At 45.5% G+C, this 25,682-nt stretch overlaps 1 protein-coding gene across 4 annotated transcripts in view; it reads left to right on the plus strand.

The window, feature by feature from the left end:
• LOC146338016 (mitochondrial peptide methionine sulfoxide reductase-like) overlaps nt 1–25,682 on the plus strand; it is an 83,106-nt gene that overhangs the window by 13,304 nt on the left and 44,120 nt on the right. For 3 of the 4 annotated variants that reach the window (XM_084815712.1, XM_084815713.1, XM_084815711.1), the window contains 2 exons: nt 19,727–19,795; nt 23,238–23,357. In XM_084815712.1, coding sequence (XP_084671838.1) covers nt 19,727–19,795; nt 23,238–23,357 — 189 coding nt within the window. Of the gene's footprint in view, nt 1–8,380; nt 8,719–19,726; nt 19,796–23,237; nt 23,358–25,682 lie in introns of those variants that run through there. The other variant, XM_084815710.1, reaches the window with a different exon arrangement.

Genomic DNA, 25,682 nt, shown 5'->3' on the forward strand with positions numbered 1-25,682 from the left:
CCACCAGGCCCCAAAAGTATGCCAGTGGAGGTCATATCGTAATTTTGTAAATTGATTATTCTCCCAGCCTGTTTCAGGCAGTGGGTTTCTCTTGCACAAAGGCCAGTTTTTTTATAAACCTTTTCCCCATTTCTAGCCAATCCCTCCTTTTCTACAAAAACTTTGCTGCCAAGGAAGTCTCATTCATCAAGAAGCCTCTCATTTGTAGGCTTGCTCTCATCCAGATCATAGCAATGGCGGGCAATGAAGCATTACCCAGCCTAGAAGAGGCTCTGCCTGGTAGACCCGAGCTCATCACTGTATCAGGTACTTAAAGTGGCAGGATGCAACTTTGCTGTTGAAGGATTTGTGGGATGGGCGTCTTATAGGGCTTGTTTAACATCTAGCGGAAAGCTTGTGTCTGTGTTTGTCTATGAAAGGAAAGTGTTTACAAGAGAGAATTTCAAGATAGAAGCAAGTTATTCAGTAGGTTATTTGTTTTGTTTTTAAATTTGAAAGTGTGCATAGGCAGCCATCCCCAACCTTTTTGGGGGGTGTTTGATTTTTTTTTGGGGGGGGGCTTCAACTCCCATCAGCCCCAAGCAGCATCACCAATGGTTAGGAATGCTGTTATGGTATAAACCATCTGGTTGGAAAAGGCTGATCTAGATTATCAGGAGGCCTGGAGATGGCGAAACAGCTTAGGTGCAATCCTATGCATGTTTAGACAGAAAAAAGTTACAACTCCCAGCATTCCCCTGCCAGCATGGCTGGCGGAGGAATGCTAGGAATTGTAGGCCTTTTTTCTATCTAAACATACATAGGATTGCGCCCTTATAACATTTATAATAGAATCATATCAGTCACAAGTACTGGGAAATTCTATGTTTAGATATACACTGATTCATAAAATTACTAATAGCATAATGACTGAATACAGTACCTTTGCAATCGAGCGACTAGAATAGATCTGATACCACTTGAATCTAATATCAATTTTTTTACGCTAGGAAGCATGCATATTTATGTATCCAGCTCTTCAGGCCTGCTAAAACAAAACAAAAGGGCATTGACTTGCCATATTTACAATGCATCTTTGCAACTTTTCTAGAAAAAAAATATTAAAGTATAGCCTCAAATTTGTTTGAATATAATATTGATTTCTCCTCTCCCAGGTCAAATATTTTGGCCCAGCTTCATTTGGCTACAGGACATTTTTTGTTAGAGATTTATAGCCCAATTTTATATGTGTCTATTCAACAGGAAGACCCAATATCTCTTTATAAAATCTCTTTACAAGTTTTCTAGTAAAATTCATTTCCCAGCATATTCTTTCATGTGTTTAAGTGATGATAATGACGATGATGACAATCACCACCACCACCACCTATTCCAACTGCACATTCTTAAGTCTTTCTCCCTCCCTGGTCGAATATTTGGGCCTAGCTACTTTTGCCTATGGGAGCTTTTTGAGAGAGATTTACAGCCCAATCCTATACGTGTCTATTCAGAAGGGAAGTGCCTTTACATTATCTCTTTACAGTATCTCCTTACAAGTTTTCTAATAAAAATTAATTTGCAAGCTTAGCCTTGGGTTTGTTTGAATATAATATTTACCTATGCCAAGTGTACTTTATTGATCCTTTTCCTCTCCCTAGTCAAATGGTTTGCCCCAACTACTTTTGGCTATTGAAAAAAAAAAAATTGAGGGATTTTTATGGGAGGGAAGCAGGGACATCCCACCAGCCTGGAAGATCACCCCCATGAAGGTTCCTCCTCCCTCAACTGTCATTTCCAGCAGCCATTCCAGCAGACTGTATTGAGGGAGATGACAGGAGAAGCAGGAGATGACAGGAGAACCACCTGCCCTGATGAAAGGCTTATTTTCTCTCTCTCTCCTCCAGTAGAGTAGTGGCAAATTCAGAAGTGCAGGGTCCCTTCGTGCCAAACACAGCCACGCCCCCTCACAGCCACGCCCCCTCTAAGATTGTACAACCTTGTAAGATACACAGCCTTCAACTGGGATCCCAAAACAGTGCAGCTGAGAGCACGTCAGTGGTATTTCAATTGGATGTCTGAGAAAAAATGCAGGGGTGTTAATCTTTTTCATCCATCCACCCACCGACGCACTCACTCACTCACACAAACATTTTAGGTTTTCAAAATATGATACTCTATGGAAGCTTCAAACTCTCAACTCAGCCCTCATGAACAGATCCCTTCTCATTTAAGCAGTCACCTTGCACACTCCCTTAGTGCCCCAACATTACCCATTAGCCTTCCCTAAGCTCCTTCATTATATCTCCCCCCCCCAACAGAAAAATCCACACACCCAGCTGGATTGAACTACACACACACACAGAGTGATGTAGTGGTAAACTTGGAAATGCAGGAGCTCATTGTGACAGTCTCCAAGGGCAGTCCAAAAATTTCAGGCAGCTGTGTCGATCCATATCAACAAACTAGGGCTAGGAGTTTCATCTCCACCTGGGGCATGTTTCTGGTAAAGCAAATAGGTCTTAATTGCCCATTCCAGTCCAAGTCATCCCAAATACTTTGCATTCCAGCATGGAACAATATATTGTTGCTTGGAAAATTCATTGCCCCCACAGCTGCAGTGAGGATCACAGCTAAGCTCAGGGGGAGCAGGGAATTCTGAGCAGGGTGGCAGATGACATCACAGACCTTGCTAATGAAAAAGTGCCAGGGCTACGTCCCTGTGAGCCCTGCCACCACTACACCACTGCTCTCCCCTCCCTATTCCTTTTTACTTGTGGGACTGTCTTCTTTTTTTGATTATTTGAAAGCAGCTCCAGGAGACTTTTTGGCTGAAGAATGGGATAAAAATACTCTAAAGCTGGGTTCACACAACACGCTAACCCACCATGGGTTATCGTGTTGACTGAATGCAGCATGTTTTCTGCAGGGTGGCTTATTAATCATGCAGTGTGGTTTATTTTTCTCAAACAAGCCACCTTGTTGTTGGGTTGTTCAGGGTGTTTAACAAGCCACACTGCATGGTTAATGAGCAACCCTGTGGAAAACGAGCTGCGTTCAGACAATATGATAACCTACTGTGCGGAAAAAGTGCTGTGTTCAGACAACATGATAACACACCCTGCGGAAAATGTGCTGTGTTCAGACAACACGATAACCCATCCTGAAGAAAACGTGCTGCATTCAGACAACACAATTACCCATGGTTCAACAACAACCCACACTGGGTAGGTTAGCATGTTGTGTGAACCAAAGGGGGCAATCCTATGCATTTTACCCCATATGATTTTATCTCTCGTCATTCTTTGCTCCAAAATCTGTTTAGATGTGGAGCGTTATACAAATAAATAAATACATGTTTAGAGAGAAACAAGTCTTACAACAACCGGCATTCCCCAGTCAGCCATGCTGGCTGGGGAACGCTAGGAGTCGTGGGACTTTTTTCTGTCTAAATAGGCATACGATTGCATGCTTAATAAATAAATAATCAATAAGGGTGTATGAGATTACAGCCTTATAGTGCATGTCAAATTTGCATGCCATACTTTTTTTTTTTAGTTTTGTTTATTAGATATAAGTTAATTATATCAATACACTATGTTCAGCATCGAAGGGAAGGGAAACTTCCCTGTTCCAAGGGAAGCTCAGAAGGCAGCAATGAGGGAGAGGGCCTTCTCAGTGGTGGCCCCCCATCTGTGGAACAAGCTCCCTGATGAGGTCCATCTCGTGCCAACATTGTTATCTTTTTGACACCAGGTTAAGATTTACCTCTTTCCCCAGGCATTTGGCAGCACATGATGAGTTTTAATTGGTCTTATGTCTGATAGTAAAATGTTATTTTTAATTATATGTTGTTGGTGTGTTTTTATGTGCTTTTTTGTAAATGGCTTTTAAACTTTTTATATTGTATTTAATGTTTTAACTTTTGTAAACTGCCCAGAGAGCTTCGGATATGGGGTAGTATAGAAATGCAAATAATAATATTTATTTATTTATTTATTAAATATTTACCCAGCTTTTCCCCTCCCAGAAAAGAATAGTTCCAAATGGGTTTCAACATATACAAATAAACATGAGAGATTCAATCTCCATCATGTTAGAGCAGTAGTGTTACCCTTAACACAGAGGCCCAGCAGACATTGCCCACCCCACTTTTTTGCAGCCACCATACCACTGAATTTGCTGCCGAAATTTGGCAGAACAGTGGCAAAAAGGCTGTGTTTTTCCTGTAAAACAAGGCATGCCAGGAATATGCAGCTTGTTTTAAAGCAAAATTGTGCTCCCAGAAGCCAAGAAGGAACATGATTTAAATCAAGGTTCACCTTGTTTCAAAGGAAAAATGTGTCCTTTTTGCCCTTGTGCAACTAACTTTTGGCAATGGTAGCGGCGAATTTGATAGCAGCAGGGCTTGCTGCCCTTGGTGGGTTCCTGGTGTGTGTGGGGGAATTGGCCCCCAGACCCCTGGAAATGCCCACCCCGCCTTAACTGTTGGCTGTGCCTGGCAGGCAGGCTATTGTCCCGAGGAATCACAGCTCCCTGGCAGAGTCTCATCTCTTGCAAAGCACCTCTTAGTTCTTTTACCAGCTCAACGATGAGGATGGACCAAAGGAAGACAGACTCGAGATGCAATTCCAGACCACTCCTGTTGACATGCTGTGTTCAGGTTTTGACCTGTGGGTGATGGTCAGGTGATATATTAGGTCATGAGTGGGTAGAGCAAGATGTAGTAGTTGACCTCTGGGTGATTTGCAAGGGATCAGCAAAGATTCCCCCCCAGATGTTTTGGACTGCAATTCCCAGCCTTCCTGACCACTGGCTATGCAGGCTGGGCTCCTGGGAGTTTATGCCCAAGACATTTGGAGGACACCAGGTTGGGGAAGGCTACCCAAAATTAGACTGCTGAAATGAGCAAACCCTGGAGGTAACCAGGGTGGATTTTTGTGTGGAAGGACTGTGAGCTCTCTTGAGTTCTAGCACTCTCCCCTCCAAATTCCTGGGCTCAGAATTCTTCATTTCTAAGTAAGGATGCTGGAGAAATCTGAGATGGACTAAAATGAGTTTGGATTTCTAAGAACCCGACCTGTGGAATCCGCTGCGGACTGGCCTCCTCAGGACATACGGAGTCCGTGGACTCTCAGATCTTTTTGTTTACTTTCCCCAAATTTACGCAAATTTATTTGTAGGAAAATACGCAAGTTTCTGCTGACACATACGCTATCCTGGAAAATGGAATGGGGAACAATACGCTAAATGTTGCAAATTAACATAAATTACATAAATTGTTGAAAACTGTCTTGCAGAATGATTTGCGTATTTTCCTGCATAATAGGAAAACAAATTCAAATCCATCTGTGAATGAATGCAAGAATGAATGGCACTGCACAATCCACGAAACATACACGAAACATTTCACAAAATCCAGACATCCCAAATTCTAAATGCAGGTCTCTTTCACCTGGCTCCACTTGTGGATCTAAGAGTTTGAGTAACACCACTCCCCAGTTGATCCTGCAGACCTGAAGTCTGCTCACCTCTTGCATTATGCAGAGAGGCAATGTTTACCCTTGGACAAGAGTAATGGATATTTAAGGATAGTGCCTTCTGTGCTCAAGGGTCTCTGAAGGGCCTATTTTTGACTTAACATCTGTTTATCTGTCCCCCAACAGCTGATGGCTAGGGTCTTATCCTTAGCTTTCTGATGCAGTGTTTGTTTTAAGCTGACTGATTTTATGCTCTGGGTTACTTGAAATGACTCTGGTTCAAGGCAAGCAAATATACCAAAGCAAACAGTTGAGTGTTAGCATTCCTAAGGAAAATCCCTCCAATTTGCTCCCGATATCGATACCATTCCTGAGGTTTGTCACATCTTCCTTTTTCCTGTGGGAGGGATTGAACCATTTTGGCAGGAATAGTAAGCATTGTAAGTGGGCTAGGAACCTTTTGTTGATGATCTTTCCTTTGAAGCCAGGTTGGGGAATGTGTGGCCTTCCAGATGTTGTTGAATTCCAACTCCCATCAGCCCCATCCAGCATAGCCAGGGATTATGAGAGTTGTAGTCCAACAACATGTGGGGGGCCACAGGCTTCCATCCTGGATTTAAAGCCATGTATAGAAATCTCCATGTTCCATGGGATGGATGTATTGGGGTGGAGAACTGGAATGGGGTAGGTGCCAGATGACCACCCATCCCGCCGTGGGCCAAATTCAGTTCCCAGTTGAAGCACCAGATGGCGCTCCCCTAGCACCTCATCTATTACTGCTTCATCATCTCAGCATCAGGAGCAACTAATTGCATTATTTCCAGAACTCCATATCCAGTTCCTTCAAGGCTTGGCTGAAATGAGCAACTTAAGATAGATGGTATATACCTGTGTAGCCCTGGATACAACTTGAGACCCACCAAGACAGCTAACCCACTCTATGGGTTACTAAGGGCTTAGCAAATCTCATGTTTTTGCTGGACAGGGACACCCATGGAGGAATGAGCCAGGATAAAACACTGGGCTGCAGAAATTACTTGTGCCCAAATAGGAAGTGATTCCCCCCCAACACAGACACACAGAAATGCAATGTGGGGGTCTAGGGATTTATTATTATTTCTCTCCCCGTCCCATTTCATGACTTTAGAATGGCATGGGGATGTGGATTTGGCCTAGTGTCGTGCAGACTTTGGCTCACTTTGCAAACCACACCCACTATATTTGCAAACCACACCTACTTTGACTCCAATTCTGCCCACTTTGGGCTCTGGCCACACCCACAGACATGTTTTGACCAAGGTAATGCAGACCTTGACAGGAAAAAGTGTTCCCTTTCTCAGATTTAGCTTTTCAAAAGAGTATCCAAAAATAAAACTACTGGTTTGTCTGTCCTTAGTTTTTAAGCATAACACAATGAATCCAGACTTTGTTGTCTTTAAAGCAGACGCGCTGAAATTAATGGGACATAATTTCATTATGGCTAACTTAAGTTCCAGTGATTTCAATGGGTCTGTTAAGAATGACTAAATCTGGATCCAATCCAAAGTTTGCAGCGTACTTTCAGAGTGGGATGGGGAGGTAGAGTTGCTGCTTATTCTGCTTATACGTGTTTTTGAATGGCCACAGCCATTTCCAAAAGTAATATGGGTTTTCCAGAATATATTGAATCACATTTTCCACTGTAGCATGTTAGTACATCCCTGCTCAAGCCCCTTTCCTCCCCCGCAGTACCCTGAAGGACAGTGGGGTAGCAGTCAAAACCTGTCAGTTGGTGTGGCCAGGGCCCAGATTGTGCATATATAGCCATCATGACTAGTAGACATGTATAGTCTTGTCCTTGAATCTGTCTGATCACTTTTAAAGCCATCTAAGTTGGTGGCCATCCCTTCATCTTGTGGTAGCAAATTCCATAGGCCTTGGGTGTGATCCTGCTGGACTTCTATGTTCTCCTGATATTTCTCTCCCTCATTTTCTTGGCTAATTCTGAACTCTCGTGTGCGTGTGTCTGTCTGTCTGTCTATCTATGCTAAGAAGAAATCACAGAACTGGCATAGGATAATTTTGCTCATTGTCTCCCCTTTACTCTCTCTCTTTCTTTCTCCCCCCTCCCTTCTTTCCTTGTCCCATGATGCTTTGCACCTCAGCAAGCTGATGCCATATAAAAAGAGTGTCTGTTTTGCTGCCCGTTCTTCTGATGGCAGAAGGGGGGAAAGAACCTGGCACCATTTCGAGACGAAACTCGCCAGGCTTCTGACAGCATCCTCCTTGTCTTGAACTCTCTGGCTTTCTTTATCCCCCTTCTTGACTTCCAGAACCTCCTGTGGGTGAAGGGCACGAGGCGGGCACCTAAAGGGGTTCAGGCGGGTGCTGGCCTGAAGGAAATGGGGAACCGCACACCAAAGGGGGTAAGCTTTTCCTTGTGTTGTGTTCTTTCTGGATTTTTTTTTAATGAAGTGGTTGCTGTGACTGTTTGGATCTTTCTAGGTTTTTGTTTTGTTTTGTTTTTGGCTTGCTTTCTGGGTTCCGCCAGGCAGGCAAAGCAGCCGGAGAAAGGGAGGAGGGAAAGAGAGGGTGGCACAGAATCACTACAGTTGGGATGAAGGTTGGCAGGGAAGCTGTGAGACAGAGGGAGAGGGAGAGAGAATAAAGCTGGTACGGGCTGGAGGTCTGCCAAGGATGCTTGGCAGAGATGCCATCGAAGGATGGGGCAGCCTGGACGTGGCAATGTACAATTGGGAGGAGAAATGGTGAAATGCGGAAAGGTGGAGGAGCGAGGGGGAAGACTGTAGACTACTAAACTGGACACTTTTCTTTTGTGCCTAAGTATTTTAATGTTTTTAAAGATGGCAAGCCCTTTCATTGTTGATTTTTCTCTCTTGGATGTTGGTTGGTTGTTCTGTTGTTAGATTTTCTTTTAATTCGGCGGAGCGGGGAGTCGTGTTTAGGGAGTGTGGCTGCTCCTACGCTGATGGAATTGAATCTGGGCCAAGGAAATTATGTAGCCGGCTTGTCTCACTCAGAAAAGGGGGAGTAAGTGTGTGTGTGTGTGTGTGAGAGAGAGAGAGAGAGAGACTGGGAAGAATTGGCTGTGAGCTGCCAAACTGCCTGGCCACTTTGGCAATGAAACACCGAGCAGATCCAAGCGGGCCTCCATGCCTTTTGACTCCTCTTGGGCGTCTGGCTTTGTCCCCTTGGTTCCCCACATGGCTTCAACTGATTCTCGCCAGACTCCTAAATGGGCAGCTTTCAGAGTCTGTGACAGGTAGGAAAATGAAGGACCAAAAGCATCCATTCCTGGTCCCCATCATCTCTTTTATTTTTGATGCCAGACATCAAAACCTTTGCAAGTCAGTAGGGTCTGTGATTGGGGGTGGGGTAGGGTTGGTGTGGGGTCTGGTGTGTGTCAGGGGTCGAGTTCTACATTCAAATAACCACGAACGTAGAGCTGCAAGGGAGTTTGCTTCGTTGCATCTCGAGCAGCACACCCTCTTCTCATTCTCCAGAGTGTGGGATTTGGCAAAGCCTGCATGCTCTGTGTGTTGAATGAATTCCACATCATTGGCCCCTTGTGCTGGGCAAATCTCTGCCTGGCCAGCCCTGTTTTTACGCCTTCTCCTTTGGCCTGCATGCTCTGAAGGCTTAGGCACAGGCGAGGGTAGAGCCGTAAACATGGCCGCATCTTTGGCAGGTTTCGGATTGCCAAGAGATGCGTTGGGAGCTGCATTGGATGGGTGTGGTCCAGGAGGCCGGAGCTCAAGCTGGGACGTTGCTCTCCGATAGAGGGCAGTTTGCTTAGGCTGGAATTCTCATGTAATGCAGATTTGCAATAAGGCAAGGAGAGTGCTGGAAAGAGAAGGAAGCTGCAGCCATGCCCTTAATTGTCCTTTACGGCTAGCAACAGCTCCCTGTGGAGCCACTTATACATAGCTGCCAGTTTCCTTGTCAGGCGTGCGTGTATATGTGTGATATCCTGAGAGAATAAGAAGCTTAGATGCTTTGAAATGATGAACTCCCCTGACCAAGTGGAGGTTTAAGGAAAACGATTAGGCTGTTTTGGTACTCAGTTCATTTGTGGTATTAATGGTTTCATTTATTTCATTCTGCATTGGTAGAAATTCTATTTGTTTTATTGCTCATATTTGTTATTGTTGTTTCCTTCTTGTACCTTTTTTAAAACTGTCTGTGGCAGCAGAAGCAACAGGGCTGAGGTTGACAGCAGCTCGTTGTAACTGCCACAGTTTTTACCCATAATGCTCTGGATGTTGCATCATGGGGGGGGGGGAAATGGTGGTCTCCACTGTTATCTGCCATTCTTTTGTGTGGTTGCTACCTGCCATGGCCTGTAATGAGGCAGCTAATGAGAAAACCTCTGCTGCTGCCAGTGTGGTTGAGTTCCCTCACATCTGAATGGCACAAATGAGAAATGAATAGGTGCAAATGGAAATAATGAAAGGGTGTCCATTTCTACCCATTCATTCTTCAACACATTCATTTAGGATCGAATAGAAAATTGAACGGAATGATCCCCATTCTCGTCAATGTTTCCTTTGTTCCCAACCAGGCACGCATCCCTATTTTTTTTCCATATCCCAGTTAAATAGCCTCCCCCAACCTGGTGCCTGATTTGGACTACAACCCCCATCAGCCCCAGGCAACATAGCAGATGGGACATTGGTCTCATTTCAGCACCAAGTAAAAACGTGGCTTTTTACCGAAGCCTTTGGGGGCTAAATGCATTCCCTAGCACATTGTTTGAACTGTTTTATTGTTTTAGATTTTAACTGGTTTTAGCTTGTTTAATAGTTTAATGTGTTTTTAGGTGTTTACATTATGTATTGTTTTATACTGTTTACATCAATTTTATCTGCATGCTGCCCTGAGATCTTAATGATATAGGGCAGGATAGAAATGGTTTAAATAAACAAACAGACAAGCAAACAAATAAATAAATAAGCACATCTGGGGGCACCAGATTGGAGAAGGCTGCCTCAGTACTACCTGGTCCATTTTGAGATTAAATACACTTAAAGGGTTTTTTTGTTTGTTTTTTAAATAAAACTTTTGGCACGTTGCCTCAAAGGGTAAGAGCAGAGTGAAAGGTCAGATCAGAATTGCAGGGTGAAGGGATACCATGTACATCTGGAAGTGGAGAATCTTCAGCCAAATGTACGTGTGTGTTTGATGTGTGTATTTGGTGGAGGGGTGTTTTGCAGCAATTCTGGGGGAGAACGAGGGCTATTCATAAAAACACAAGTGCAACCCTCTTTTTTGCTCATGAACTGTCAGAGGCTGAACATGCTAGCAGCATGGTGTCGAGGTTCAAACGCTATGCTAACATTTTTATTTTTTTTTTAATAGCCAAAGTTAGGTGATTCAGATCTGTTCTGCAAATTGCATAAAGGATGATAAATGCACTTCGCATTATTATGTGTGCAAAATAGAGACATTTTGCCAGTTGGAGACTTGAATAATAATGGCTTAGGAGGGATGAGGCCCAGAGGATGTTGGAAGGGAGTAGCCTGTCAGGGACAGGGTATTTGGATTTTGGTTTTGTCGGGGCATCTGCGTTAAGTATGTCTCTCTCTCAGCTCCTCTTTCCCCCTCTTTTGTCTTCCTCTTCTGCCTCTCCCCTCTGGCTTCCCTTTCCTCTGTGCTCCTCTTTGGCCCGGTCTCTCTGTTTTGCCGTTCCTGCTCATCCTCCTTCTGTCTGGCCTCCTCTCTCATACTCTCTCCTTTCGTCCTCCTCCCCACCCTATCTTTCTTCCTCGTCTCTGGTGTTGAGTGACCTTGCCTCCCCTGCCTTGCCTGCTCCCACCTTAAGGCAGGGGTGTTGAACCAGATCTGGAGGCCTGATTATGTCAGGTCCTAGCCAAAGTGAGATTCTTTTGATGCCAGGATGAAACAAACCCACTTGTGCAAACAGGTGACAATTTATTGATTGAAAATGGATGCAGAATAAATAGGCAAAGAAGGCTTACATCTCCCCTCAGCCCATGCACAGCTGAATTGCGTGTCTGGACCCCTCAAGAGACAGACGGGAAATTGTTTCTCAACCATACAAGTTCTCCAAGCTGACAGCACATGCTGCCCTTGGAGCGGGACCCACTTGGCATTAGGGATGTACGCACTGTGTAAAATGCAGTCCATACATCCCTAATGCCAAGTGGGCCCCATCTGTCTTTCACGGCTTGTCAGGCACCTTTCCTACTGTCCACCTGCACATTGACTAAATCGGATTTTTTGTTTGTTTCTGAATTTGTGCAAATTTGCACGTGCAAAAATACACAAATTCCCCCCAAATGTGCATTTTCATACTTGTCTTGTGGGGAAAATGTACATTTTTGGCTGGGGTTTTAAAAAATATTTTGTGTATTTTTCTACTACAAAAAGTTAGAAAAACAGTTTGCAAGGCCGTGGAATCCGCCTGACCAAGGGGAAAGCCCATCTGCTGCAGAATCCACGGGTTGATTCATGAAAATCTGAATTAATTTGGTTCCATTGCAGATTCCTCCGACATCCCTACTTGGCATGCTTTAACCAGTGCTTATATACACCTTTCCTTCCATGCCTCAGTGGATTCATGAAGCATCACAGTCGATGCAATCGGCCCCAACATTCCAATCTGGGCTCAGAAGCTTCCCAGCTGTTCATGGAGACATAATACTATGCTCTTATCTGGGGGAGCTGAGCAACCTGGCAAGAACCAAACAGCTTCATGTTTGTTGACATACAGAACTGGCCTTGTCTGGCACCAACAAAGAAAGCTTACATCTCCCCTCAGCCCATGCACAGCTGAATTGCCTGTCTGGTCCCCTCAAGAGACAGATGGGAAATCATTCCATGACTTTACAAGTTCTCCAACCTGACGGCGCATGCTGCCCCTTGGAGCAGGACCCACTTGGCATGTGTCAACCAATGCTTTGATACTTTTCCTTCCATGTCCTAGTGGATGCATAAAGCATCACAGTCAAGGCAATAGGCCCCAACATTCCAATCTGGGCCCAGAAGCTTCCAGGCTGTTCATGGAAACATAATACTAGGCCCTTATCTGAAGGACCAGAGTGACCTGGCAAGAATCAAGCAGCTTCACATTTGTTGACATATAGAACTGGCCTTGTCTGGCACCAGAACTCCCATGTAAGACAGCCTCCTTAATGTCAGGGATGCATCTAAGTGCCCTGAGATGTCTGACAGTTCCAATTCTGAATCAGAGTTGGAGCAGCTAGGGGAGGAACCCTCCCTAGTGAGCCAAGATGCTGGGAGAGATTCCTCTGAAGGCCTTGCCAAACAGATGGCCCAGGCTGAGTCCCTGCCCTCTCCCTCCACTGTTAGAACTCTAGTTTCCAAGGAGGAGGAAGAGGAGGAGGAAGAGGGACATGACATGACTTAAGGGGACATGACATGAGGGACATGACTTGAGAGATGCTAGGGCACATCTCAAAGCAAAGCAGGAAAAGTTAGGGGCAGGGCTCAGACACTCTGCCAGGATAGCCACTCTTGGAAGCCAACGTGGGAGGGAGCCACCCTATGGGAGTGGCATTAATGTGAAGTGAGAGGATTTAATTATCCTAAGATGGTTATTTGGCCTGGTTAACCTTGTCCTGGATCAAGGGCCAAGGCTGCCAGGTCCTGAGGTCTGATGCAAACAGGAGCTTGGTAGGGGTGCTCAGAAAGCTTGAGCAATATGCCAGATGTTTCCTGTTTTCCTCCTACAGTTAGAAATTGCTGTTTACTAAGAAATGGTTTCTGTAAGCTTTGCAAACATCTGTACTAATTTAGGAATCATCATATGATAAGGAATAATCTTGAGTAATGTATGACATATGCTAATAGTATGCTGTATTATGATTGGCCATTAGGCTGTACTGTGATTGGCACTTGGGCTGTCTTATATCTCAGATATGTATAAGAATGTGTGTTTGTTAGAAAAAGGTTGTTGTTCCCACCAGTTGGTGACCAACCTTCCTGCATGAATAAAGGAGTATTTAACTCAACCTCAACCTCCAGCCTCATTCCTTACTTAATGGAGAACATGACAGAAGCTAGTCTGGCCATGATGTTCATGCCCAAACTGTCATCAACTTCACTACCCTCCAGTTCATCTCCTCTAATTAGGGATCACAGATTAGTTGTTTAGGGGCCTGAGGTAGTCTGAGAGTTTCCTGGAATCTGCATTTGTAAAGAGGCTAGTCTCTAGCAAAATAAAGTAGTATTAGCCTGAAGCTTTGTCTCCTTGTGGTGTTGATTGCGAAGGGGGAAGGACGATCTATTTCTGACACTTAATTACTTAGAAGCCGCCTTCTATAATACAGGCCGCTATGCACTTAACAAACTGGGTAGAACGTGACTGTGGAATCTCACTATGTTCTTTGTCATCTTCTGGTGTAACCCACAACAACTTATTTCAGCCTGTGGGCCAAATTCAGTTTCGGAGAAGCTCTCGGGGGCTTCATTCTAGTGGTGGGTGGGGCAGCAGGCAAAGGGAGTTGTGAAGATTTTCAGTGGTTGGGGGTGGGGCGTCAGTTTCCCAAATAACTTTGTCCTTTCTCCGTGACTATCAAAATCAGAATAGATTACGCAAAGTAAAAGAAATCATGCAAATGGTGTACCGACACCACTCCCCTGTGTCTCTTCCCCGCCCACAGTGTTCAGTCCTGTTCATACTGATTGCATTGCATGTGGGAGAGGTGAGGGCTGTGTGGACATGCAGCCTTCTGCTGTACTTCCAGTTCCATGGCTTTTGGCCATTTCGTGTACACTCTTTAAAACAGTAACCATGCACATTTGAAATGTGCCTCATCTGATACATGGTCATATGAATCCTCCAGGTTGTATTAATTTATCAAATTATTATTTGTTTTCCTTTGTGTTAGCATATCAAAGTTATTCTCAGTTTTCTTTGAAAGATGAATGGAAACCATCGCAAAAGCATTTTATTTTCCTTTACTGAAAGGTTATTGCAGTCTGTATGGAAGACACAGAGAGTCAGTACACCAGCATGAATGTCTCCTGTATCAGCTTTCTTAGAATGTCCAGATTTAAATTGGTTTCTTTTAGATTTTTATTTATTGCACTAGGAATGTTTTAAAAGTACTGAAGCATTTTATACATGAACAAATGTGTTTGTTCATTCAATCACCTTGCATAATTTATTTTAATAGTTTTATTGTAATTGTAACATAAAATTACAGAAAGAATTTAAAATATATATATAAATATATAAATACCTATATGGAGCGTAGAATATTTATTTATAAATAAATAAATAAGATATATGTTCTTGTATATTGTTCTGTTCGTGTTTGGTTTTGTTTTGTTTTGTTTTTACGGAATTGACTTTTAAAATCTGTATATTGTATTTTTAAATGTTTTAATCTTTGTAAACTGCCCAGAGAGCTTTGGCTATTGGGCGGTATAGAAATGTAATAAATAAATAAATAAATTTCTTTATTCACAGCTGGTGGCACCCTGATTGTGGAATGCCCTCCCCTTGGAGGCCCGATTGGCGCAGACATTGGTCTCATTTTGGCGCCAAGTAAACAACATGGCTTTTTACCAAAGCCTTTGAGGGCTAAATGCATTCCCTAAAATAGCACATGGTTTTAACTGTTTTATTGTTTTAGATTTTAATTGGTATTAGATTTTAATTGGTATTAGATTTTAATGGGTATTAGATTTTAATGGGTATTAGATTTTAATTGGTATTGTTGGTATTGTTCATGGTTTAATATGTTTTTAGCTGTTTAAATTATTTATTGTTTTATACTGTTTAAATTGATTTTATCTGTATGTTGCCCTGAGATCTTAATGATATAGGGTGGGATACAGATGTTTTAAATAAGTAAATAAATAAAATACATACATACATACATACATACATATTTATTTATTTATTTATTACATTTCTATACTCTCCAGTAGCTAAAACTCTCTGGGTGGTTCACAACAAGTGGATTGCCTCGATGCAGAATTTTAATTTTTTGAGGGAGTGGGGGTGGGGAGAGCATGGAGTAGGCACAATGATAGTTATGGGTCTCCCAAGTTGAGTGTGTGGCTTTGGGACCTGATGGTACACTCTGACTTTCACCAACCAACCAGGCTTTGGTCTCTTGCACGGTTGCTGCCATGTGTTTTCTGAACCTCCACCCTTCGCTATGCTCTTGCATCTCTTTCAGCTGGAGCTGGTTAAGCTTCCCCAGTGGATTCTGCTTCTATTGTCACTCTAATATTCTTTCTTTCTTGATTTATTTATAACATTTCTATACTGCCCAATATACCACTCTCTGGGTGGTTCACAAAAATTAAAACCACAAGTACAGCATGAAAACAATATAAAATATAAAAGCATTAAAACTGCAATATAAAAGTACAACCACCATAAAACCTAGCAGCAATGCAGACAATTAAAATGCAGTAATAAATTTAAAACAGTAGAGCTAAAAGACTAGAATGCTAAAATGCTAAAATCCTGGGAAAATAATAAGGTCTTCATCTGGCACCGGAAGGAGTACAATGTAGGCGACAGGTGAACCTCTCTAGGTTCTCTAGAACAGGGGTGCACAACCTGCAGGCCACATACGGCCCCCAGACATGGGTTGTTCAGCCCCGTGCTTCCACCCTCACTGCCACCAAATCCCCCCCACATACCGATTGCCATCACTGCTTGCACACCACTAATGCCGGTCAGGGGTGGCTGGAGGGGGAGGAAGCTAAACTCAGCTCTCCTTCCCTGTGATCCAGAAACAGCCGGCATCACTGCTTCCAGGCTGCTAAGCATGCCACAAAAACAGTGATGCCTGTTGGGGTCACTGGGGTGGGTGGAGGAGGCTTTAGCCTCCCCCACAGTGACCCCTGAAGCAGCGTTCCCCTATGCTTGTGTGCATGCAGGTGCAACCCCCAGGGCCGTGGCTGACACTTGATGCAGCCCTTGGGGCCGGAAAGGTTGTGCACCCCTGCTTTCCTGCTTCTCTCCTTGCAAGCAGTCATTCTGGCTATGGTTGTGGCTCCTCTTCTGCTGACCCACACAATAAGCGGCTGTGCTCAAGGAAGGGCATTGGAAGGAACGAAGGAGTCCTAACCCATGGGTTGGGTTTAAGGCTTACACGTAACCCTACACCTGTAGAATATCTAGGCTGATCTCCAGGCAGGTTTGCACTCTCCCTCCCCACTGTTCACCTCAGAAGGCCCTGATGGCAGCATGGAAGCCAAAGCAGCACTCAGCTGATCTGTCCCAGGCCATCTACAGACATAGCCCACACCATCTGTTGGGGTTGGAGGGGAGGAAAAGGCTCTTCTCTGAGCCAGCTCAGGCTGTCCTGTTCTGTCCGATCTTCTGGGCACGTGATGGTGGAAAGATACTTAAAACAGAGCTGTGCAGAGGAAGGACAGTTAGTGGGAGGGTGATGGCAGGGGAGAAATCGGATTAGGGCTGTTCTGTAGTCTTAATCTGTGAGACGGAGGAATGCTGTATAACTCTGGTGCGCATCCACGGGAGATGCCGGTTCGTCTGTGGGTGCGGATTAGCAGGCAGCGGCCTGACTTCCCTGCTTGTACTGGCTGTGTAGCAGGATTCCTTGCCCCACTGGCAGCTCCCTGTGGTCCAATAAAAATAGGCTGGAAGCCTTCTGAGTATTCTGTACAGTAAGGCTGGCTGCACGTTTCTGCTGATCCTCAAGTAGAAGGTGCCTGCGGGCCCCCCCCCCCCAATATTGTGGCTCTCTTTTTCTCTTCCCTCGACCCCAAATTGTGACCTCTCTCTCCCTGTCCCCATCTGACTGAGGGAATGGAGGGCAAAAAGGTGGAATGGGTTGGAGAACGTGTGTGTGTGTGTGTGTGTGTGTGTGTGTGTCTTTGGATATGTGTGTGTGTGTCTGTGCCTCCCTGCCTCTCTGTCTGTCTGTCTCTGTCTGTCTGTCTGCCCATCTGTCTGTCTCTGTCTTTCTCTGTCTGTTGTCTGTCTCTCTCTCTCTGCCTGCCTGCGTCCCTGCCTTTCTCTGTCTTCTTCTCTGTCTGTCTGTATCTGTGTGTGTGTGTGTGTGTGTGTGTGTGTGTGTGTCTGCTTGCCTGCCTGCCTGCCTGACTCGTCTCTCTCTCTCTCTACGGCTTTGTCTGTGTGTGTGTGTGTGTGTGTCTGTCTGTCTGTCTGTCTCTCTTTGTATGTGTCTATCTGTGTCCATTTCCATGTAGGCATGCATTCTTTCTCTGTCTCTCTGTATGTGTGTGTGCATGTGTGTGTATAGACATATGAGAGAGAGAGAGAGAGAGAGAGAGAGAGAGAGAGAGAGAGAGAGAATGCATGCCTCTGTTCAAAGTTGTCATGGGGACCCATGTATGTGTGAAGAAGGAAGAGAGAGAAATCTATGTGCATTTGCACATGCATGGCAGTGAGTGTGCCCATGCTGTGTGCATGGGTGTTAGTGAAAGATGCAGGGAGCATGCATGCACATCTCCTGGCAAAGTGCAGAATCAGCCCCAATGTGTGGAATTGGCTCCCAAGATCCTTAGAAGTGACATCTCCTTTGCCCTTTCCTTTAGTTTTCTGTCACTTCTTTCCTTGATTAAAAAAATACCTTGAAACAAAACCCCAATCCATATTGTTTGAGAATCTAAATCATGCCAGCAGGATACACCACAAGAGATTCAATCAGTTTGGCCAGTTTGTGTAATTCTGATGGTAGAACCAGAGTATTTGGTTTCCAGAATTTTTCCTCTTCTTTGGGATGTTTAGAGAACAGGCATGGACCTGCAAGTAATAGTAGTGCATAAGAATGGGCTGGATGGACAAGCTACCCCCAAAACTGGATTTTGCAGACCTGCTGGTATTTCTGGTTTTAGCTGCAAATGCTCCAAGCATGAGCTCTATGCGTGCAGTAATTATGATGCTGCAGAAGTCACAGGTCTGTACTGGATGTGTCTTTGACCTCCTTCTCCATCCTTCCCCAAGCTGGGGCCTTCCAGATGTTTTGGACAACAACTCCCAGCCTTCCTGACCATTGACCATCCTGGCTGGGGCTGATGGGAGCTGTAGTTCAAAACATCTGCAGGGCGCCACGTCGGGAAATGCTGCCCTATTCAAAACAAAGTGCAGCTGTGACTTGCAGTCACTTTGCCTGCACAATTGCACACAGCCAGGTCGAGTGACTGATGATCTTGAAGAGCAGAATGCAGTCCACATGCAGACTGGCTTGTTTTATGGTCCTGTGAACAGAGCAAACCTTTCTGCATTTTCTGCTGAAAAGGCACACCAGCAACAACGAGTGTGTTTGCAGAAGGGGTTGTTGGTTCTAAAGCTGCCGAGTATGGAGGACGGAGAAGAGAGAGAGGTAGGTGAGAGCTGCTTGAAGAGGGGGAAAGACAATTTTCCAAGGGTGGGGAGGCTGACTTAAACTCTCCCAACTGACAGCCAAGGTCTGCTGTTCCCAAATCAGATCTCTAGAGGGATAGTCCATACCCTAAGGTACTGACAGAGCCCAAACTCAGCTCTCTGTGTCTGGGTCCTTCATAGGTTCTGCCTCAAAGCTGCAGTCTATTGTTCTGTTCACATAAAGACACCTTGCTCCCTCCTTTCTGACTAGAGCAGGGGCTCAGAACTTCAGGCCTGGGGGTTCTGACTCTACATTCACACACACACACACACACACACACATACACACACACACACTGATGGATGCAGACCCCCCCCCCCAACAGACACAGACATGGAAACACACACATAGACATGCCGAGAAACACACACACACACTGAGGGAGAAACGCAGACACACACAAACCGACAGACACCCTTCAGCACAATATTTTTAGCTACTGTCCTGTTTAAGGGCATCCATCCATCCATCCATTACATTTCTATACCACCCAATAGCCAAAGCTCTTTGAAATATGTCTTTACTCAGGCTAGGATCAGCCTCTCCTTCCTGCCCTTCAGCCTGATAAGTTGTCCTGCCTAGTAGTCCCTCCTGCTGTTCTCATCTCCAACACAAACTTCCATCAGATTGGTGATCTTCTCTGAAATCCATGGCATGCATGACCCCAGGGTCTAGTTAGGAGAATGTGATATTTGAAGTCCAGGGGACTTGACAAAGGATTTATATGTACATCTCTATCTCCCTCTCTCTGAAATTCCATGGCATGCATAGCCCAAGTGTCTAGTTAAGAGAATGTGATACTTGAACTCCAGAATTTATAGAAATACTGGATTTATACAGGATTTGGCCAAAGATTTATGCATCTCTCTGTCTCTCTCTGTCTCCCCCCCACCACGCCTTCTTCAGCCAGCCATGCCATCAAGAAAAACCCGATGTACCCACCATTCCCGGAAGGAATGCAGATGGCAATATTTGGTGCGTGATTTGTTTTTGCTGTGATTTGTTCTTGTTTCATGGCCAGGTTTGAATATGATTCCACCCCCCTTCATTGGGTTGTAGTACTGGCTGTCCTGGACTCTCACCTTAGAAGAGGAAGTAAATTCCTTGGGGCTATCAATGGACAGAGAACAGGGACAGGCCAGGACATTTTGCTGCCTGAGGTGAAGGACAAGATGGAGCCCCCTCCCATTCCATGTACAAAAGCCAGCTAGACAAGCAGATGAATCTCTTCAACACTAATGATGAGGCAATGTCCTCCACTGAACCTGAAGGTGGCAGGCTAACTTAAGAGGCACAGAGTAGGCTGCAAGGCATGCAGCTCTCTCCTTGAACACCTTGCTGCTGCCTCCCAGCATCTGCTGCCTGAGGCCACTGCCTCACTCTGCTTAATGGTAGGGCCGGCCCTGACAGAGAACAACTCCAGATGGACCTCCTCTGATGGCTTGAAGGGGTCATATAGAGGCCCCCCTTGTGTTCTGGGTTTTTAAATAGGATTGTCTTCATTTTTTAACTGTTGGTATCCATTAGGATAGTCCAGGATGCTTCCTCCTCCCCCTCAGTCAACAGAGAGTACTGAGCTCCAAGCGTAGAGTTGACTAGGCCCTTGAAGCTCTCCAAGAGTCACCACAGAAGAAGCTTCCATGACCAGGAGTCTGACAAACAGGAGATTTATCGACTGTTTATCTGCTGATTTATCTACTGTGCCTAGATTTATCACAGGGCCCTCTGTGATAAATCCAGCCTCCCCATTCCATCTACCCCCCCAATCTTTCTCATCACGGGCTAGGTACCTTAAGATCAGAGCTGGAGCAACACCACTAGCTCCTTCCTTGCCACCTAATATCCAGCCACCAAATATCCAGCTGGGTCATTTTAGACCCTGGACTTAATGGTCTTACAGGGGCGGGGGGGGGGGTGGCTTTAGGTGATCATGTGTACTGCTTCCATTTTGAAGCACACAACTAACATTTCCCTATTTCCCCTTTCTCCCCACTGCAAGGCCATGCTTTACGACGTTCCTGAAATGTGTGAATCAAAACAGTTTGCCAACCCTGATAAAAGGGAAAAATCTCTGAGCACGTGCAGTTTCACAGTTTCAACTTACTGAAATCCTCATGCCAAATGACTACAGGAATAAAATGGGGTTTGCTTCTGCTGCCCTAATGTTAAACACATTTATTTGGGGATGGGAAGAAAACACTTCTGTCTGGCTAGTCATCTGGGGGGTGGGGGTGGGCTGAGCAGCGGGAGCTTTGGCTCTAAGGTCCAGCCCAAGATGCACCACTGAGCCAGTGTGAATCTGAATCTTGCTCCTCAGGGAGCTCTCCATGGTCCTGATCCTCAGCTATCTGACCAGCACCTTGCTGTATTTAGCTGCAGTGGAGGCTGGTGGCACCGATGTCAGTAGGGTGGTGAATCCTCTCCAGGTTTCAGTCAGAACTTTAAAGGAGCTATCCAAGGTGCTTCCACACCTTGGATAGCTCCTTTAGACTTCTGACTAAAACCTAGAGCAGATTCACCACCTCACTGACATCCAAGCCACCAGCCTCCGCTGCTTGGCTGGAATTATCCCCACAGGCTCCATCCTGAAACAGGAGACCAGTAAATCCAGACTGGGAATGGCCAGTTGGACACACAGTGGCTGGGTTCACATAACATGCTAACCCACATTCAGTGGTTGAGTATGGGTTGTTTTGAAGCGTGGATTGTTTGTTGAACTGTGGGTCTCTGTGTTTTCTGAACCCAAGCTATTTTCCACAGGGGGGCTTGTTAACCATGAAGTGTGGCTTGCTAGCCACCCTGAACACCCCAACAACAAACCATGGTTTCTCAAGGTGGCTTGTCTGAGAAAAATAAGCCATGTTCCATGATTAAGAAGCCACCATGCAGAAAATGACCTGGGTTTGGACAACACACTAACCCACAGTTGGACAAACAACCCACAGTTCAAAACAACCCATGCTCAAGCACTGAGTGTGGGTTAGCGTGTTGTGTGAACCCAGCCAGGCTTTGCTCAATTGGGCACAGATTCAGCTTTTGGTGTGTGCCTATTTTAATGGTTGGCATGTTTTTTTAAATGCTGCAACTGATGTGTTTTTATCATTGTAGAAGATGGTAAAATAGGCAATAGATTGAGAGCTCGTGTGGTGTAGTGGTTAGGGTGTTGGACTGGGACTCGGGAGATCTGGGTTCTCATCCCCACTCATCCATGAAACTCACTGCGTGCCTTTGGGCCTGTCACTGACTTTCAGCCTAACCTGCTTCACAGGGCTGTTGTGAAGATAAAATGGAGAGGAGGAGGATCATGTAAGCCACCGCAGGTTCCTTGCAAGAGGAAAAGAGGCAGGATAGAGATGTAATAATAAAGGAATAATAAATAAATATTTCATCGCACAAAGTGGCCCCACAATTAAAATTAATCTTCAGGTGCACTGTATTATAATGTACCAAGGGATTTTATGTTGGTGCTTAAATCTCCCAGTACTCATTATCTGAACTGATATGATCTCTGGGAATGTTTACTGATGTTCTGCCTGCTAAGAGGCATTGTCAGCCATAGAATGTTCAAAGCCCAGCTGTGTTTATGGAAATGAGAGGTCAGCTTGGCTGAGAAAAAGACATACACACCTTTCATCCAGGCTTAGGGATAGGTGGAATGGTTAAGGCATTTTAGGTAGACTGAAGACTGGAAGTCCAAAGCATTAGGGAAGCTAAGAGGCCAGGAGGAAAGGGTTGAACAGACAGTGTTCTGAAGAACAGTAACCTGGGATTAGAGCAGATGGAAGAGACCCCTTGAGAGGGCTTTTGCACTGGCTAAGAATTGCATATAAAAGGACACTGACAGAGAAAGCAGGTGTTGTCATTGCACTGCTATGTCTGTTATCACTGGAACATAGGAAGCTGCCTTATACCTAATGAGACCACTGGTTCATCTAGCCCAATATTGTTGACACTGACTGGTAGCGGATCACGCAAGATTTCAGACAGGAGCCTTTCCCAGCCCTACCTGGAGACTCTGGGATTCAAACCTGGGTCCTTCTGCACCTAGAACAGGTACTCTGCCACGGAGCATTCAGTGATAAGTAAGCTAAGGGCTGTGCACTCAATTCTCTCACAAGCATTCACAGAATGCATGTGCAGGGGGGAGGTCCAGCCCCGGCTGCCCCTGCCCCCTAACTCTGTCCAATTAGCACTAGTGTGAAAGGGGCTCTACACACGTGGAAGCCCCTTTCACACTTTACGTTGAATTTGCAGGGGTTGGGGCAGAGCCAGTGGAGTTGCTCCACCCCCCCCCCCACACACACACATGAGGAAGCCTCTACTCTCCTAGCAGGAGTCACTCTCCAAAACAATTCAGGAGCCAGGGACGTCTCTGAATAACCTCTTTCTTAATGAAGGTTTCCTTTCCCTTTCCCAGGCATGGGGTGTTTCTGGGGAGCAGAGAAACTGTTCTGGAATGTTCCGGGAGTCTTTTCCACCCAGGTGGGCTTCGCGGGAGGCTTCACCGCCAATCCTACCTATAAAGATGTCTGCACCGGTAAGAGATTAGTCTTCACTTTGGTGAGGCTTCCGGTCACGATTGTCTGCCTCCGTTATCTATAAAGTGGCATCTCACTGTGGGAGGATTTGTGCACATGTGTTTCCCTCTATACTGCAAGGACCTTTTCTTCTTCTTCATAGAATCCAGCGAAATAAGTTGGTACTACCATGCATTGACCTCAGATGGCCTCAGAGGTGGCAGCCATTTTTAGATTTCCACAAAGCCGGGGGTGCTGAACCACTGATTTTCAGGGAAGCTCTTGGGGGCCACATTCCAGTGGTGGGAGGAGCCAAAGGCAAAGGGGGTCAAGGTCAAAATGCCCCCAATTCCAGCATATTTTAGCTGAAAGCCCTTACTGCTGGTAACTAAGCCTTAGGAGAGACATTCCAACCTTTTAGAATGGGGGAAAACAGATACACAAGAGCCAGGTCCCAATGAACGCCCGCCCGCCCGCCTGCACACAATTCCTACCAGAAGGGGAAACTGCCATTGATACCACTTTTGAAGCCCCCCCCCCCCCCGACAGAAATATCTCTCTAATACTAGAAAACAAGCACAATAAAGAGAGCTGGACTAGAATATCTCTCACGTCCTATGCTTTAAATCATCATCAGGGAGTTCTGTAGATGAAGGAGCCTTCAAAGATGGCTCCAAAGACTCTGTGGAAGTCTTTTCCAAGCTCAGGGCACCTGGAGATTATTGGTTGACAACTCCCATCATCCCGAGCCAGCTCACCTGGTGGTTGGGGATGTTGCGCGTGGTTGTACAGCACCATCCAGGGGACCCGTGGTTGGCAAAGGCTGTGCTCTGTGGAAAGAAGCGAGGTGCCCCTCTTCCAAAATGCTAAGGTTGACACATGGGTTTGGCTCAAGCTGGGGAGGGCCCTGGGGGCTTGCTGGAGCCCCCGCCATTAGAAACCCAAGCAGCTGCAGGAGAGTGCAAGGGAGCGTGTCAGTTAAGGAGGAGCGGCAGCGCTTGTGTGGGTGTAGCACACGGCTGCCCCGTTTCCTTCACTTCATGCTAATGCATTTACTGGGGGAGTTAATCCTCCATCCTCAACCTGGACCCATCAGAAATCAGAACAGACGGTTTTGCAGCTTATCTGTAAAAACATTTTGAGTGCGGCTGCAGGGGATTATCTGTCTGCAAGAAATATTACCCACGTCTGTTGTCTACGTTCTGGGTATTTAGACAATGCAGCAGAGGAAGGAGCAGATCGCTCGCCTGCTTGCACACACTGCCTTTTGCTGGAAGGGCCAATCTCAGCAAAGCCCCAGGGGGCATGTAGGACTCTGCCTGGTTGCCAGCATTTTCAGGTCCATTGATGGCATGCACCAGCCCAGTGGAGCCTGGTGGCTCCAGTGTCAATGGGGTGGTGAATCTGCTCTGGGTTTCAGTCAGAACCAGCCAGAACTCTAAAGGAGCTCTCCAAGGTGCTTCCTGGAGTGGACCCACAGCCCCACTGACATTGGAGCCACCAGCCTCCACTGCATTAGCCTCTCCTAACCTAGGGTCCTCCAGATGTCTTGGAGGCTCAACTCCCATCACCTCCACTCTGCATGGTCAATGCTTGGGAATGGTGGGAGTTGTAGTCCAAAACAACTGGAGGGTACCAGACTGGGGTAGAGGTGTGAAGGCTAGGGAAAAAACAGGAAAAAATGGGGGGGGGGCAACATGTATTTCCCCCAAATTTTCCAAAAATCCCTGGGAAAAAATGATTATTTTCTAACTTGTCCCTGCAACCCCATTTTTTTCTGTTTCTCCCCCCACTCCACCCCCAGGCCTTCACATCTTTAGGTTGAGGGAGCTTGGTATACACATGTGTTTGGCTTTTGGATTTAGTTACATCTACCCCATTCCTGCGTACCATGATACGGTTAATATATTTTATATTCAGTTGAAATATTTATATGCTGCCTTTAAAGGCAAAGCCTTCCCCAGGCAGTTAAAAAAGGAAAACGAAAAAAGAAACAAAGCAATTTTATATATGCATGCACACAGTGGGAACCTATGCATGTCTGCTCAGAAGTAAGTGTCATTGAGTTTGCTGGAACTTCCTCCCAGGTAAATGTGTATAGGATTGCAGGCACTGTCATCTAAAGCAGCAGCATTAAAATACCTTTTTGTCACAAACTGAAAACTAAATGTCTGAAATGGTTAAAACCATACACATTAAAATATAGAATATACGCTATCTATTGAAAGTGGTCTGAAACATCCGAGACTTTCAGTCCCATTTAAAAATAGTGAGGGAGGCAGCCAGGCATGCCTCCTGTGGAAGAGCATTATCCAAGGATGAGGCTACCACAGAAAAGTCCCTGT

Source organism: Heloderma suspectum, chromosome 10, assembly GCF_057233095.1.
Source record: "Heloderma suspectum isolate Gila_16-S chromosome 10, 16-S_ref, whole genome shotgun sequence".
NCBI classification, from domain to species: Eukaryota; Metazoa; Chordata; class Lepidosauria; order Squamata; family Helodermatidae; genus Heloderma; species Heloderma suspectum.